This window comes from Medicago sativa, chromosome 5, assembly GCF_051527215.1.
Source record: "Medicago sativa cultivar Bolivia chromosome 5, Bolivia_mono, whole genome shotgun sequence".
Lineage (NCBI taxonomy): Eukaryota > Viridiplantae > Streptophyta > Magnoliopsida > Fabales > Fabaceae > Medicago > Medicago sativa.
The window spans coordinates 29,855,713-29,870,719 of NC_140753.1; the positions used below are offsets into that span (position 1 = coordinate 29,855,713).

Sequence of the window (15,007 nt, forward strand, 5' to 3'; positions counted from 1 at the left end):
ATGGACAAGGAAGGTGGATTTGTTAACAGGCCCCCTCTGTTAGATAGGTCCAACTATGACTACTGGAAATCTCGCATGAGAGCCTTCCTCAAATCTATTGACAGCAAAACATGGAAGGCAGTTCTGAGAGGCTGGGAACATCCTGTTCAACTAGATGCTGAAGGTAACAGGACTGATATGTTAAAACCAGAAGAAGAATGAACTGATGTTGAAGATGAATTGGCTCTTGGAAACTCAAAGGCATTGAATGCTCTGTTCAATGGTGATGACAAGAATATGTTTAGATTGATCAAGCAATGTACCATGGCTAAGGATGCTTGGGAGATTCTCAAAACTGCTCATGAAGGGACTACTAAGGTAAAGAGTGCAAAATTCCAACTCCTTACTACAAAGTTTGAGAATTTAAGAATGCTGGAGGATGAAAGTATTCACGATTATCATCTGAATATCCTTGATATTGCTAACTCTTTTGAGTCTCTTGGAGAGAAAATTTCTGATGAAAAACTAGTCAGAAAAATCCTCAGATCTCTACCTAAGAGATTTGACATGAAAGTTACAGCTATTGAAGAAGCTCAGGAACTTTCAAGCTTGAAGGTTGATGAACTGATAGGGTCCTTGCAGAATTTTGAAATGACTGTCAACAGCAAAACTGATAAGAAAGGCAAGGGGATCGCTTTTGCTTCTTGTGTAGAATCTGATGAGTCACAAGCAAATAAAGAAGATGATGAAGACATGGCAGATTCACTGGCACTTCTTGGGAAACAGTTCAAAAAGATTTTAAGAAGAATTGATAGAAGGTCCAGGTCAAATAATCAGAACATCCGCCCCAACATTGACGATCAGTCTAGCAAAGAGAAGGTGGCAAGAACTGATGGAGGAGTAGACTCTCACTACAAAGGAGTCCAATGTTATGAATGTGGAGGGTATGGACATATCAAAACAGAATGTACCACATTTCTGAAGAAGCAGAAGAAGAGCTTGACTGCCTCCTGGTCTGATGATGAATCTGAAGAAGATGGAGAAAGAGAATCTGCTAAGCACATAGCTGTCTTGACTAGCAAAATTATTCCTGATGTTGACTCATGTGTAGAAGACTTGGGTGTTGCTGAACTCATTGCATCCTACAAATGTCTTGCTGAAAGAAACTACAACGCATGCAGACAACTTGAAGAGTAGAAAAATATCACCATTAAATTGGAGAATGATAGGGTCAGTCATCAAGCCAAAATTTCAGAATTAAATCACAAGGTAACTCTGTTGAACTCACATCTTAGTCAAGCTATGAATCAGGTAAAAAGGGAAACTGGTAAAACAACTCCAACTGTTGGTGAGTGTGTGGTGCCTCATTTTGAAAAAGGTGTAGCACCAAGGGGTGTAAACTTTGAGGGAAATAACTGTTTGAGGGCACCACAAGAAATAGGACTGACAGATAACTTAACTGTTATGTCAAACATGATGTTGGAACATCTAATCACCTTCAATAAATATAATAGGTCACATCCTGATGAAATGTATGATAAGAAGGTTAATCAGTTCTTCTGCACTCATAAGGAGCAATCAAGTAGTATTGTAGCTAAAAACTTGAAACACAGGCTTTGATCTGAATGATAACCCTGAAATCTATCCACATAAGGAGTTGAACAACTTTGTGCACATGGTTCCACATTCATTAGGACACACTAATCCGGCTCTTCAGCCTCAAACCCACATAAACACGTCAACAACACACAGAAACTCCTTCCCTATTTCTACCTTTTCTCGCAATCCTCCCAAGTTCAAATACATACAACCTTTTGTACCTTACCCTTTTCAAACAGCTCATCCTTACATTCTCACCAATCAGAATCAACAGTTTCAGACCAGCAAAAACTCAGACCCTGTTCTCAAACAAGCCATGGCCTCTGAACACCAAGAAACCAACACTTTAGTCCCTTTGATGGTCGAACCAATCACCACTGTTCTGCCCAGAAAGGTTAAAAGGAAATCACCCACTAACTCCAGTCCAAAGAAGAAGAAACATGATAAATCTGATGTGGGAACACCTGTGACAACCTTATGTATGGTTGACCAAGCAACTCCATGTGTTACTACTGCTGTCAAACCCAGTGTTGAGACTTGTGTGAAGGATGCTAACAGTATTGATGCTAAAGGATTCCTCAAAACTACTTCCTCTTTCGAGAATGATGAAGGTAACTCTAATGTCTCTCTGATTTCAGAAATACCTGTATCTAATGAAAAGTCAGTTTTGGAGAACTTGTGTGCTTTAAATAGAACTGTGTTCATAGACATGGATCCTTCTAATGATAGTAAGGTGACAAACTTTAATGTTCCTGCACAAGAACATGGAGACATGCATGTTGAGGGAAATGATGAAACATCCTTGAGGAAATTTGATAACCATGAGTCTACTACTATCACTGTTGAAAATAAGAATTCTGGTTCTGAGACTACTCTAGCAGAGAAAGAGAATTCAGATAGGATGATCGTTATTGTCCACTCTAAAGGAAATGTAGAATCTGGGTGTAAGACTAATGGAGGCCTTGATAATAATGAGTCAAGTCAAGAGACTAACTCAGACAAGAGAATTCCTTCTGAACTTCCTGCTAACAAACCTTCTCCTGAGAAAAAGGAACATATCAGGATTGAAGTTGGTCCAGAGAAAGATATATGTGCAAATAAGGTCAAAAAAGGCCCGGTGAGCATTCATGACAAAGTATCTGGTGACATTTCAACTCCAGAGAGAGAAGTTGAATGTATAGGTAAAAGACTTAGGAGTAACAAAAGGAAGGTAGTCTACCATGAGGATGAAACTCCAAAATCAAAGAGCAAGACTGCTGGTATAGGTCCCAAGAAAAGTTGGAGCAAGGTAAAAGTGAAATCTACTGCCAGTAGAACAAGGAAGAGGAAGGTGGGTTCCTCAGATGAATCTGACTACTATGTTGAAGAAGATGTGTCAAACATTAACGTATCTACTTCAAATATGGTTGCTGAGAGGAAAGTTGTGAAGACTGTTTCAAATGTACCTATTGATAAGGTATCATTTCACTTTCCTGAAAATGCACTAAGATGGAAGTACATATTTCACAGAAGGTTGGCTGTGGAGAGAGAACTAAGCAAGGAAGCTATGGAAATGGAACAAGTAATTAGTATGATCAAAGAAGCAGGGCTCCTAAAAACTGTGTGCAATATTGGTAATTGCTATGAAATACTAGTAAGAGAATTCTTGGTAAATATGCCTAGAGATTGTGATAACTTTCTGAGTCAGGAGTATCAGAAGGTATATGTTAGGGGTGAATGTGTCAACTTCTCTCCTGATATCATCAACAGATTTCTAGGGATAGAAGAGGTTAATGATGTTGAGCTGAAAGTAACTGATAACCAGATGTGTAGAGAAATCACTGCTGATCATATAAGAATTTGGCCTAAAAAGGGAAAAATTTCCTCTGGAAAGCTATCAGTTAAATACGCTATTCTCAATCAAATAGCTGCATCCAACTGGGTTCCAACAAATCATACCTCAGACATAGTTACAGGTTTAGGAAAATTTATCTATTTTGTAGGCACTAAGACTAAAATGAACATTGGACAGTACATCTTTAAACAAACTGTCAAGCATGCTAAAACAGATGCTGTGAGGTATCCCATTGCTTTTCCTACCCTACTGTGTGGTGTTATGTTAAAACAACATCCAGGTCTTATAACTGCTGCTGATGTCCCTGAAAAGAGGGAACCACCTCTTATCTTGCATCCCAAATTATTCAGTGCTGATCATGTTTCAGACCTTGTTGGAACATCTGGAAGTGCACCTACTGTAGGAATTATGACAAAGCAAGAGATTATAGCAGCACTCAAAGACACTTGTGTCATGATGGATAAAAGGAAAGCTCAGTTTGAACTGATGATTCACTCCCTGGAAGGAGAAGGAGCAGATGGAGCAGACAATGATAATGAAAACAGCATGGCAGACTCTGATAGCAGTTCTGGAACTGCTGAATGGTTTTTTTCTCTGTCTATCTTTATTTTGTGGGCTTTGCCCTGAATTTTTGTGCACCTATGTGTGCCTATTTTGATTTGTAATATCTTAACACTCTGAATCTTTATTGGTATTCTACTAGTACTCTGCATTTCTGAATTCATTCGTCTGGTCTCTCTCTGGCTTTATTGGAACATGTCTGATATGTTGGAACATGTCTATGAAGACTAGTGTAGATGTTAGCACTTGTGCTAAAACATCTCTCTGCTTCTGAGATTCCGGTTTTTCTCAGATGCTGTATATGTTCCATGCAAATACTCTATCCTAGGTTGGAACATGTCTTTGAGACTCTGTGGAGATGTTGGCACTTCAGCTGCAACATCTTGGTGTAATTCTGAGTATTGTCTTAGAATTCTAGTGTACATGTTCTTTGTAAATTCTTTAGTTTATGGAACATGTCTGTTGATTTTTTGTGGGTCAAATATTATGTGTATGACCTCTGATAGGTCTGCTAGCATGTATCTGCTGATAAAGTTGCTAGTTTGTGAATATTCCAAGAATGTCTTTTGCCCAGATCCTGAATTTTATTTGTCTATGCATTAGGAGCTTTTATAAGTCCAGATTCTCTGTATGCATGTATTCAGGGGGAGTATTGGAATATTCCTGTAAGTAGTCACTCATAAAATCTTATATTCAGGGGGAGTGATACTTCTATGTGTGCTTGTGCTAAGTCCAAGCTGGTTGAAGGATGTTGAATCAAAGGTTTAAACATGTGCATCTATCACTTGTAAGTTTAGGAACTTGTGTTTCCTGACTTCTGTTGCTGTTGGTGATAGGTATCTGAAGACATCCTAGTCTGTCACTTGTAAGTATAGGAATTTAGGTTCCTGTGCTTCTATGGTCTTTTGGTGACAGTACTCTGTAGGTATGGGAAATTTATTTTTTTCCCTTGCCTCTATGTGTGGTAGGTACTCTTGTCTGATGGGCTAAAGGATGTTGGAACATCCTATGTCTGTAGCATTGGAACTTGATTTTCCTCTGCTCTTGAGAGAGCTTGCATCTCTCCACTTCTATGTTGGAAGTTATCTTCCTTGACTGTAGCATTGGAATTTCTTTTTCCTCTTCTCTTGAGAGAATTTGGTTCTCTCTTCATCATCTGTACAAGAACTTAGGTTCCCTAGGTGTAGCTCAGGATTTTTTTTCCTTAGCTCTTGAGACTATGCTACTGATCTGATCCGTTGCTGCATGTCTCTGATCCAGTGTAATACCTCTGCCAGCTTAAGCTGTGATCGAAGATCTGTGAGGTATTCTATGTATGCACACTTTTGCTTTTTCTAGAGTGATACTACCTGCTACTTCTTCTTCTTGAATATGTGTTCGTGATGACTTGAGGAAGTGTATCTATGGTATCTCTGTGGATTTTGTGTGCTAGTTGTTTCTTCATTGGTGTGTGCACATGCTCTTGGAGGAATGGTACCTATGTATCCCTCAGTTTCATAAAAATTAGGCTTAATTTGTTTTAGCCAAAAATTTGCCAAAGGGGGAGATTGTTGGGTATTTATATTGGTTGCATTATTGCTAAAACAAATATCCTTGTTCTGTAAGTTGGAACCAATGTTCCAGCATGTGGTTAGGCAGCTCTGTGAGATGTTGGATACAATGTTCCAACATCCTGGCATGGTTCAGTGTGCCTGGGTTCTGCCTTATCTGTACGTGCGTAGTTTATCACTAAGGAAATCGTATTTCCTTTTACTTACTAACCAAGTAACGCGCATATCTTATTAGAATCAGCTGTGGAATATTACTAAAATAGAAATTTTATTTTAGGAAATATTTGTTACGATTTGGAATGTTTTAATATAGGTTATGACATATTAGGACTTTCCAGATTTGTTTCTGATTCTGTTTTGCAGGTTTGCTGAACCGATCTGCAAGTTTACTGAAGCCCAATGATTTATTTAGCCCATGCTGCTTCAGTATAAAAGGAAGACTTGAAGACCTAATTGCTCATTCAAGCCGTCACGCTAAAAAGCTTAGATTTTTAGGGTTTGAGTCTTCATGTATTCTACTCTTGTATTGATTGTGATGCAGGTTTAGGATCTTTACAGTGTTCTTGCTAGTGTCGTGTTTAGATACTTGTTTAGGACTAGTTTTGCGAGTATTGATACTCTTGTGCACCAAACCGAAGTTGTGAAACAAGGTTTGATTGTTTGTGTTGGAAGGTAACTTCTATCTTTTGTGTTTGAGGTCTGATAGGTCACTGGGGCAGTGACTGACCATTAGGATAGTGAGATGGGATCTCAGATCTAGGAGTTCCTAGATTGAAGTCTAGACGGGTAGGTCCTAGGTCATATAGTGTAAACGAGGAGTTTGCTGAGAGTTATTGAATAAGGACTACACTAGTGGATTTCCTTCCTGGCTTGGTAGCCCCCAGATGTAAGCGTGTTGTGCTGAACTGGGTCAACAAACTTCCTGTGTTCTTTATTTTTCTGCACTTTAAATTCTTGTTTTATTTTTTGTTTATCGCATGATGTTGAAACATTAATCGAAACATCGCAAACGTTTAAACATCTGACAGAACCTAATAAAACAAGTACGCAAGAATTTCAAATTCATTGATACTGAGAATCAATGGGCTGATATATTTACTAAGCCTTTAACTGTTGAAAGGTTTGATTTTATAAAGAAAAATTTGAACATGCACTACGTGTCTGATTAAAGCTTGCTTGCTCCTGAATAGGATTTTAGGTTCTGAAGTCAGTTCAGAAGCAGTTGTCCATCAGAAGCTCTTTATTGAGGTTTTGAGGAAAATGCGCTTCTGATGATGACGTTAGCATCTGAAGTCCAGAAGCTGGATTTTATGCTTCTGAATAGTAGAGTTAGTGGAAACGTTGGGAGTTACTTTTTATGGTAACTTCTGGCCCACTAACTTGGTAGTTACTCTGAGAGTTTCTGACGTGGCCTGTCTGTATTGGTGTATAACTTAAAAGGGCAATGATGATTTAATAGCTTTGAAAGTACTTTCACGCGCCCCCAATTTGTCATTAATGTTATGTTTGTTTGTCTCTTTTGAATTGCAATCGTTTTTACTTTCAACACTTTGTCAATTCACACACTACTCACTTCACAACAAACACTTTGCTTTCAAACCTCTTGCGAAGTAAGCGCATTCACTCAACCCTAGAACCCCAAAATCATCATCTTCTTCAATCATCAAATGGCATCATCAAGCTCACAAAGAGAAGTTTCAGAATCTACTGCACGAAAGGTTCCTGAATATGACTACAGAGGAAGAAGCATGAAACTGGAAGAATGGGAACTACAGGTTCTGATAGAAAATCCGGTGGATTTTGAATCACTCGCTTTTCATGAGTGTTGGATCAGAAGCTACTATGAAGAGCAAGAACTTATGCAATACTTCAAGATGTTGAATGGACCAACATACGAAGCATTGGTTAGACACTTCTGGGTGAGAGCTAAGGTATATGACAAAGCTGCGTCTATAGCTGAAGAAAGTCAAATGGTTTTGATTTATCCAGAACTGGAAGGGAAGACCAGAGAAGAGATGAGACTTGAGCCATTCACTTGAAGGTATATGAACGTGTATGGAAGGAAAAAGCTAATATGACTATATACAATTCTGCGAAGGAAGGAAAGTATGCTGAATTGGGCATGGATATGAAGATACTTTTGAAGATTCAAAATGAGAATTTGCTTCCCAGTGCTGGAAATGATAAGCCTAATTTGGCTCAGAAAGTCCTTCTTCATCACTTCATCAAAAAGGAAAAGGTGAATGTGCCAAAATACATGTTCAAGTGGTTGATTGACAATCTGAAGAAGAGTCAGATGCAGGATAAACCATGGGTTCCCTATGGAAGGCTCTTATCAGAGATATTTTATCAAGGAGGTGTTTTGGACAGGTTAAGCAGTGTTGAAGCCTTCACAGATAAGATGCTTGACACTAAGACTGGGAAGTTTATAAATGCTCAAACCCTCAAGAATATGAAGCTGATCAGTAAGGTCACCAAGCTTCAAACTGATTTGAGTGAATCCAATGTCATGTCTGATCTTATGAGAGACTTTCCACCAATCTGTAAGAAGGATCCTCTTGATGTGCAGATGTATTACATCAAGGATCACTATGAGACAACCAACAAGGTCATCAGGTTGGAGGATGTACCTGAAGAGATGTATGGTGGTGCTGTGCCACTAGCCAGAGGCAGAAAGTCGAAGAGGAAGATGACTAAAGAAGAGTATTTGAAAGTTGAAAAATCTGGTAAGAAAGCAAAACCTGCTTCTGACAAGCTTAAAATTGGTGGTTCTGGAATGCCATCAATTGAGGAAGTGACTGCATCTTTGGTTCTACCTGATCAACCAGCAATCCCAAAGAAAAAGAGGAAGCCAGCAGTGAGGAAGATTAGAGAATCTCCTTATGTTGTTAAAGAAGCAAAGGATGTTGAAGCTGCTTCTATTTTGGCTTCAATGGATTTAAAGGAGAAGAAGGCAGAAGCTGAAAAAGTCTTGGAAATCGCATCTGAGCTACAAGAGTCAGTAACCTCAGAAGCCAAGAACTTGATGCTGATGGCAAGTGAGACTGCTCAGAAGGACTCTGATTCTAAACCAGAAGTGGTCATTAATGAATCATCAGATTCCTCATCCTCATCATCATCAGATTCTGATGATGATAAACCCATAGGACTCCTTTTTCGAAAACCAGTAAAAAGTCATCCAACATCAACCAAGACCAACAAAAAGCCCTCTCAGACAAGCACTTATGAACCAGTGGGTCATATCATCAATGAAAAGCTAGAAGAAATGGCTGAGAAAAGAGACAAAGTCATTGATAGAATCCTTCGCCATCACCCTCAACCTCTTAACATTCAACCCCTCAACATGATTGTACCAGAAAATGTTGAGTCTACCTCAGAGAAAGCCTCTGAAACAACTCCAGAAGCAGATGCTTCTGAGAAAATTGTTTCAGAAAACCCCCAACAACAAACACCAAAACCACACAAACCATCATCACCACAACAACAACAACCACCAACCAATACTGAAACTGACCCCCAACAAAACCCACAACCAGAGCAAACTTTACCCAAACCCACTCCCATGGATATTGACAATCATCAAGTCAATCTCCAAGCCTCAACCTCAACCTCACACATTGCTTCTGACCAACCATCTTCTTCAACCCAACACCTCACCATTATAACACCTGAACCCGTTCAGGATCTGGCTCTTAGTGACTCTGACCAGTCCTCAGACCTAGAAACCCTTGAACAACCACCCCTAGACATCTTGGAATCTGATTACATTGATGATGAGCTACTCAAGATTCTCTCAGGAATGCATCATCTGGTTGATCAAAGAAGGACAATTGATTTGACAAATGCATATGAGGAAGAATGGGCATCAGTACAGAAGAGAGCTACTGAGTTGATATAGGCCGTAAGGAACAAGTGTATCAGAATCAAGGAAGCTACTGTCAGAAGATTTCTGAAGGATCTGAAGCAAAGCCTTAGAGCTAGAGGTCCCAGACTGCTTCTGGCAAATAAGCCATTCTTCTCAGAAGCTACTACTTGACAAGAGAGGCAAGGATGTTCAAGCTGCTCAGGCAGAGGATGGCACAGCAACAGCAGGAAGCTAAAGCAAGGGATCTGGAACTTCTTCAGAGGCAACAAGCTCTTGAAGATCTGGTGAAGAAGCAAGCAGAACAATTGGAGAAGATGAAGAAACGACAACAAACCAACCCTTAGTTGCACACCCTAGTGTCTATCTTTTGTTTGATGTTTGTTTTAGCTACTTCAGTTCTTGCTTCTGAACATCTCTTGTTTTTGCATTTCTTACTGCTTCTGAATGCTTAGTTGGTTCTGATTCACAATGCCTGGATATTTTTTGTTTACATTCATATTCATTGCTCTGATTTACTGATTTATTTTTGCTCTGATTATACTATTGATAAGATTATAGGTTCTGATTTTAGTTATACTCTCTTACTGTTTGAGTTTTTCTCAAATCTTTTTGTCTTGATTGCTTGTTTGCTTTTTGCTAATGACAAAAGGGGGAGTATATGTGATAGTATTTAAAGGCTATGAGCCCCATTAATGATATTTGAAAATTATTTTGAAAAACTTCTATCATTTTTTTTTACCTTAAAGGTATAAGCTATGAACGAAAGAAGGAGTATCAAATTTCAAATAAAATTAACTGAACCATTCTTCTTATCGGTCTATAAGTTAATTCTTTCAACTTTAAGCTCTGATATTTTTATTGTGCGTAAAATGAATTTAATTAACCTGGATAGAACTTAGGGGGAGCTTACAAACCTCACCTTAAAGACTATCAGACATAGGGGGAGTTAGAGCTTACAAACCTCTGACTCTGAGCTTACAAACCTCAGAACCCCAAAGTCAACTTGTTAATTAGATTAACAATAATTGATCAATTTTAAATACTATTGTTTGTCATCATCAAAAAGGGGGAGATTGTCAGAACAAAATGTGTTTAACAATGAACCTTAAAGAATTTTGATGATAACAAGGTATTAAAAATTGTAAATTGGACTAGCTAATATTTGTTCAAGTGTACAGGACCATAGTTAAAAATGTACATCATATAAAGGTTCTGAAGAACAAAACGAGAGCTATGGACTAAAGAAAAGGGAAGCTTGAAAGCATCTGAAATGAAGTGCATCTGAAGTTATAAGTGCTCTTGAAGAATGATGACGTCATCAGAAGCTGAAGATCATCAGAAGCTGAAAGTCATCAGAAACTGAAAGTCATCAGAAGCGGGTAGTTCAGAAGCGACTTCATCAGAAGCTGCAGCTCATCAGAAGCTGATTATCACCACAAGATGAAGATTCAAAGATCAACACTTCAAAAGCTGTCTATACTACAGAAGACTAGTGGATGGTTGCAACGGTCATTTTGATGAAGATTTGAAGGCATTGGAAGCTTATCTTCAAAAAGCGTTGACATTGTACTTTGTACGAACTGTACAATCACCTTCTCCACTACTCTGTTTTGTGTCTACGCTACAGGACAAGAAAACAGCTCCAGAATAACAGCTATTGCCTGCAAAGATGTTCCTTCACAATGGGAATGGATTTCAAATTGGTTCTTCATAGGACAACAACCAAATCAGGCAAAAGATCATTGGTGAAAGATAAAGCTTCAACAACGACTCTTTGATGTGCTGGCAATTTCACAACGTCTCTTTCACACCTCTATATAAAGGAGTGAAGACTTAGAGATTTGGCAATGATGAACGAAAGACTCTCAACATTTTTACAAGTGTCAAACCTCTGCTGAAATTGTTCTGCATTCACTTAGAATTTCTGTGTCTCAAAGTCATATCTTAGAAATTCTTAAGTCTTAGAGTCTGTATCTAATTTGTATTGTGAGCACCTCTGATTGTATATCAAGTGTTCAACCTTAAACAATTTTCTGTGTAATTTTGTTTAGAAGTCTCTTGCAGTTGTGCTTGAGCAAAGGAAGTCTCTTGCAGTTGTGCTTGAGCATAGAAGTCTCTTGATTGTGTTCTTGAGCATAGGAAGACTCTTGCAAGTTGTGCTTGAGCAAAGGAAGTCTTTTGCAGGTGTGCTTGAGCAATTGTAATCAGATATTACTCTTAGTGAAATCTCCTTGGAAGTGCAAGGGGGACTGGACTACCTCCGGATTGTGGAAGGAACCAGTATAATTGCTTTGTGTCCTTCTTCTTCTCTCTCTCTGTTTTTATTCCGCTGCGTTCAGATTCTGATTGTCACTTCAGAAGCTGTTTCACTTAGCTTCTGATCAGTGTGTTCAGTTTTTAGGAGAAACGAAGAATTTTTCAAAACACAATTCAACCCCCCTTCTTGTGTTTTTCTCACCTTCAAACTCAATAAGGGATCATGGGTTACACTCTTATTGCGAACCGGCTTGTTAATTGCCCATATTATAAGTATTACCATGAGGTACAAGCATTTAGTCTTGCTCCAGTTTCATTTCAATACTTAACTCTCTTTCATTTGGCATACTGTTCTGGATTCTATTTCAATTTATGAGTGAGCTCTTTTTGTTTATTGAATGGTGTATATTTTGGAAACTTGTGGTGATCTAATGTAAAAAAAATCAATTTGAACTTTAATATATTGTGTATGGAAGTCGTAGCTATGCTTGTTTAGGATTTTGTATGAAATCTAACATGTGATAGAGAAGATGTTTGTTTTGAAATTGATTACTGCCTAGGAGGACCATTTGCTCAAGTAGTGAAAAATCCTTTAACAAGATGAATGAGGAAATGATAGTGACATAGATTATCTTGTATTTGTGTTAGATTAAGACTGATACATGGAATACTTTGGAGATGTTGTGTTTAATTACTTCTGCTCCTTTAAGGACTGATACATAGATTATCTAGTATTTGTGCTAATTATTTGGATATTTTAGTTATGGACTGTAGCTTGTTATCCTATCACTGATTAGACATATTCATTTGGAAGTGATGCAATATTCAGTTCACATTTTAAGGATGTCTCCTTTATAGTATAGGAAAATCCTTTTCAATTTGCTACCTGCATTTTAATAATTAATATGCAGTATAGTTCCCTATTCATCCTACATTTGCTCCAGATATATATAAAAGGTACATGAAATTATTTATTTGTCATGTAGATGCACATTTTCCAGAATTTTGTTTGTTGAAAATAAGACTATCTTGTTTTCAATTTATTTTTTAATATTTAATGGAACTATATAATCAAAGTATGTCACTGTTTTTATTTGAATGAAAGAATGCCATTGTTATTAGTTCCATTTCTTGGTAGAACTCTCATTGTTTTATTTCAAGCTAAAACAAACGCACCCTTAATATTGGAGAACTCTCATTGTTGCGATGTAATTTTGTTATGGCATGTCTTATGCTATCTAATAAATTTATCTCTTTGGCCTTTAAAAAAAAGTTTTTCTTCTTAGTGCAAATCTGTAAATTATTCTAGAATATTGATTGGCTTCTTGGAATATATTAGAGTTTTTTTATTCTAGAATGTTCGTGAATTTTCATTTTTATTTTTTATTCTAAAATTATGCCTTATAAATATTATATTTTTGGTACCGTGCAATTTTTTTTTGTCAAAAAAAAAAACATATGAAAATTTGTATAGAAAAAAACCTCTTATTTAATTAGTACCGGTTCAACCCGCATCCAACCCTAGTTGATTCTTTAAATCATGAAACGTTACTTACACCGGTTCAATTTCTTTTAGGGAACTTACACCGATTCGATGTTCGAGTTAAGATCTTCTCCATTTATTATTCTCTTCATTTCATCCATTTGTAGAGACATAGACACAAAAAAAAATTCGAAAAACTAAAAAGTAATTAATGACGGTGGAACCCACTTAATAGTAGGACTCACTATCTATTTTATATGTCTATCTCTTTCCAAATTGCATATTCCATTTATTATACCAAATGGAGAGGATCTTTACCGTCAATGTTCATCCAGTTTTGATTACTTGGTGACGAATTAAAGCCGGAGGTACAAATATAATTGGGAAAATGCTAACAAGTGCCCTAAGGGAATTTGATAAGAAACTTAAAGTAGTAACTTTATCTTGAAAATTGTGCATTCAATTTATTGAAATAGTAAAAAGCAACTTTTTCTACATGAAATTTTACAATTATTTACTTTTTTGATTTCTTAACCATTGCCCTAAGGGCATTGGTTAGCAAGACGCATTTGGATTATATTTGTTATCCCTAATGAGAATTTCTTTTGACAGACAATTCTTTTTGACATGATAATTACGTCTTTCATATTGATTTTTCTTTTTATTTGGATTATAAAGAGAAAGATATCCTTCATGTATTTGCCAGTGACAATGATGCTCTTTACTTTGAGCACAATCATAATCTTCATTGAAGCCCTCAAAGTATTTTTGCTCGAAGCCGCTCTTACAATCTGGATTCATCATAGTGACTGTGCAAGTCTCTGGTTCTGTCCCAAACCATCTACCACATAATTCGCTACGCATACATGAATATCCATCGATCTTTACGCCTTCTTCTATAGCACCATAATTTTTTAACAAATGATGAGGGCAATAAAGTGTAATGTTAAAAGGTAAACGGTTTTCATAGGTAAATTTATATAAAGTATCCCCAGACGGAAAACACTCCCAATCCCAAGAAAACGTGACTTGAGAAAATAATATTAATATTAAAACAATTTGCAATATTGCATTGTTCGTGGAAATATTAGCAACAAATTTGTTAATAGTTCTTTCTCTCATTAGTACTATTATTATATTATGGGGATTCTAATCTCACTTATGCATTATGTACACCAATATGATACTAAATACTACTAAATTTAAAATCAAACTCTTAAGATGAACATTTACACGCCATATGTTAAAGAAAAACTACATTAGTTATCTTTTTATAACCGATTATGTATGTGACATGACGTTTCTGTGGATCCGTGTGTAACGGTTACAAGAATTAAATATCATTCAATTTGGTTTGCATTGTTATTGTTTCCTAAAAAACATAAAAATTCAATTCAATGGTTTTGTTCGTGTAGTAGGGTTTTTTGTTTGAGAGTTATATCTTTTTGCTGTTTTTTACAAGCAGCGTGATGAGTTACCACTATTCAACTAAGATGAGGTAACCAGATAACTAGGGTTCTCTGTTACGGTTTCACTAAAATAAAGACAAAATATAAAATAACAAAAATTCGGAATTATATCCACTCAAAGATTCACAGTCTAAACTCAAAGGTTCCAAATTTGTCCTTATTAAGGTTCCAAATTTGTCCTTATTTTTGCTTTCTATTAAGTGACATCTAACAACGTGTCATAATTAGTTTTGACATAAATGAAATTTATTACTTTTATAACAAGAGATTCAATTAGATATGAAATTTGGATTCAAAATTAACTTTTCCCTCCCAAGTATACGAATTACGAATTCGTCCCTTCTTCTATAAATTCATATTTATGTTTTGACATCTCTCATTTGTCAAACCACTCTGCTTTACTGTTCATCT

General features: G+C 36.9%; 1 protein-coding gene across 1 annotated transcript; it reads left to right on the forward strand.

The window, feature by feature from the left end:
• On the forward strand, window positions 1-1,176 carry LOC146921641 (uncharacterized). The gene is made up of 2 exons (XM_085711356.1): window positions 1-163; window positions 215-1,176. Exons 1-2 carry the CDS (start codon window positions 1-3, stop codon window positions 1,174-1,176), a joined length of 1,125 nt encoding a protein of 374 aa, XP_085567482.1.
• Window positions 1,177-15,007: the final 13,831 nt, after the last annotated feature.

Excerpts from the sequence above, each read along its gene's own strand:
- LOC146921641 (XM_085711356.1), top strand. The coding sequence starts at position 1 with ATGGACAAGGAAGGTGGATTTGTTAACAGGCCCCCTCTGTTAGATAGG. Across the intron at positions 164-214 it reads TGTTCAACTAGATGCTGAAG|ATGAATTGGCTCTTGGAAAC; the intron begins GTAACAGGACTG and ends CTGATGTTGAAG.